A 2,397-nucleotide genomic window follows, 5' to 3' on the forward strand; every position below is an offset into this window, starting at 1 on the left:
GTCCCGTCCGCCCGCCCGCAGCGGAGCCGAGCGCGCAAGGAACGGCGCTGCCGCCTCGCCGCCGACAGCGCGGTAAAGTATTTAAACTAATTCTCGCAGCCTTCTTCTCGTGCTCGTGGTGTCTGCGTGTTGCTGCTGTGTGTGCTTCTCGCTGCCGAGAAGTTTGCGGTCCCTGCTCTTTCCCGGCTCCGCTGAGGGAGCTCTTTAGAGCCGTCAGGTTGCGAGTTGTGGTGGAAACTTTGGGGTGGTGGTGGCGGAGCAGTTTTGGCAGCGTTGGAATGGGAATTTTTGTAAGTCAAAAGTAACTCGTACGTGGTAAATTTAAAGTAGCAAAGCAAGTTTTTACTACCCTGACTGAATTTGTCAGGTTTAATGTGTATATGAAGAATCATAAAAATACCGAAGTGCTCATGCTCTTTGAGTGTGAAAGCTTTTTTCCGAGATGAGAATCAATGACAATTTCACTGGAATGATTCTAGGCTCTCTAAACACAACTGTGAGAGCTTGTTTAACAGTGAGGGTGCTGAGGCTCGGAGGGCAGGAGATCTGGCTCTCACAGTAAGCAGGTGAGGAATAGTTTGCAAAGACTCCTTCATTCATATCACGCATACATGACACTGTTGCCTTCATTTGTTTATTTGTTATAACGTCGATGGGCTCTTTTCCCCTCAGTGCTGTGATTAGACTATTAGGTTCAGAACCAGGTTTTCATACTATGAGGTGCCTGGTGCTATTTTGTCTCAGAGTACTTTCCAGGACAATATTGCTGTTTGAAAACAAAGCTAAGCCCTTTCTAAACAGCACAGTGCAGGAATATTATTTGCACAAGAATAAGAGGAATTTGTGGGGGATTTGACAGACCAGCCCATGATTCAGTGTCACACACTGAGTTGCCTAAGTTCCTCATTCCTCAAACTGCTTTAAAGCTTGAAGCTGCTTTCAAAGTTTGCCTCCGCAGGTGAGAGGCACCTGTGTCAGTCCGGATAGCTCAGGAACTCTTGGATAGCTCAGACATGGCAGTTAATTAAATTTAGGAATGCTGTATAGTCCCAATCTGTTCAGCACCGATCTGTGATGAATTATCCAATGAATTACTATTTTAGGGAATCTGCTTGGCCGGTGGTCTTCCACTTCAAAAAAGCCAGCTGTGGGGCTTTTGGAGCAGGTTGTAGCCAGTCCAGGTGTGATATGATTAACAGATGAAGCCGTGGCTGTCATCAGCCCTCGGGAGTGTGTTCTGCATTGTGTTGTTCCAGTTGTGAACCTGTAACACTTTCTTTTGATGGTAGAGAATCTGATTCTGAAGAATTTGGGTGTTTCTCTTCCCCATTTCATGAATCTTCTCTTCACTTTTCTCGGCACAGAAACATCTCAGGCTTTCTCCAAGCAAGCCCATACCTGCCAACCCCATTTACTCTCACTTTCCAACTTCAGCTGTTGTCTTAGGTCAGCCTTCCCCCCCTCAGACCTGCTGAAGTCGGCAGAAACAGCGGATTTCAGCAACAGGAGGGGTTAGAGGAGATGTCACAGAAGCAGCCTCACCTTCAGCCCTGACCTGCTGCACCACTTCAGGTAGCATTATTCTCTCTCCATGCCTGTTCAATATTTAATGTTCTTTTGGCCGTAAAAGGGATTTCTACAGATGGAAAGGCTTATGTAATAAAGGCTATATGCTGTCACTTAAGTAAAGTTAAGTATCAGAGGAGCTTTAGATAAATAGGAAAGAAATGTAACATCACCAACAACTTCCAGGTAGGTCAAAACCAGGGGAGAACACAACCAGAATTCCAACATGTGTGTTATGTACCTGGTATTTCTCTGCAGTTTCCTTCTGGAAACCTAAATGCACAAATTGATTGGATACATTTATAAAAGACTTTACAATAATCGTGAATACATTACTTGTCAAAAGTACACATGAAAATCATAATAATGATTTGCACTTTAATGAAAGCTGAAATATACAGTACTGAGTCCTGTACTTTTATTATAATGGAGTGAATCCCTAAAGTAATTTCGATGCAATTACCTTTTAAAAATGTTTTATCAAGATAGAGGGGTGAAAAAACAAGCGACCAGTCAAAGTCAGATTTCCTCCCCAGATTTCCAGGGAGTAAATCTGACTCTCATTTTTTTTGCTTGTTGGACTTTTGGAACAAAGTATATTGAGATCATCCTTCGATTTCCGTATTCACAGTAAAACAGAATTAAATTGCTGCTTTTCAGTAAATCACCATTACTAGTGTTTTCAGTGATGAATAAAAATGATTAATTAATTGTCTTTACAGTTAAACCAGTTAAACATTTTTATTTCTCTAGAAAGACATTTTAAATAAATGAATGTAATAATTTAATGCATATCTAATCTTGTATTGAAGTAATATTGCTCTGCCAATT

General features: G+C 42.0%; 1 protein-coding gene across 1 annotated transcript in view; it reads left to right on the forward strand.

Annotated features, from left to right (window-relative positions):
- Positions 1 to 442: 442 nt before the first annotated feature.
- Positions 443 to 2,397, forward strand: part of ANKRD34B (ankyrin repeat domain 34B) — a 4,002-nt gene continuing 2,047 nt past the window's right edge. The window contains exons 1-2 of the mRNA XM_005426998.2: positions 443 to 558; positions 1,531 to 1,572. Of these exons, the coding sequence (XP_005427055.2) occupies positions 443 to 558; positions 1,531 to 1,572 (158 nt within the window). The remainder of the gene's footprint in view (positions 559 to 1,530; positions 1,573 to 2,397) is intronic.

The sequence above is a fragment of the Geospiza fortis genome, unplaced genomic scaffold (genome assembly GCF_000277835.1).
Source record: "Geospiza fortis unplaced genomic scaffold, GeoFor_1.0 scaffold43, whole genome shotgun sequence".
NCBI lineage: Eukaryota > Metazoa > Chordata > Aves > Passeriformes > Thraupidae > Geospiza > Geospiza fortis.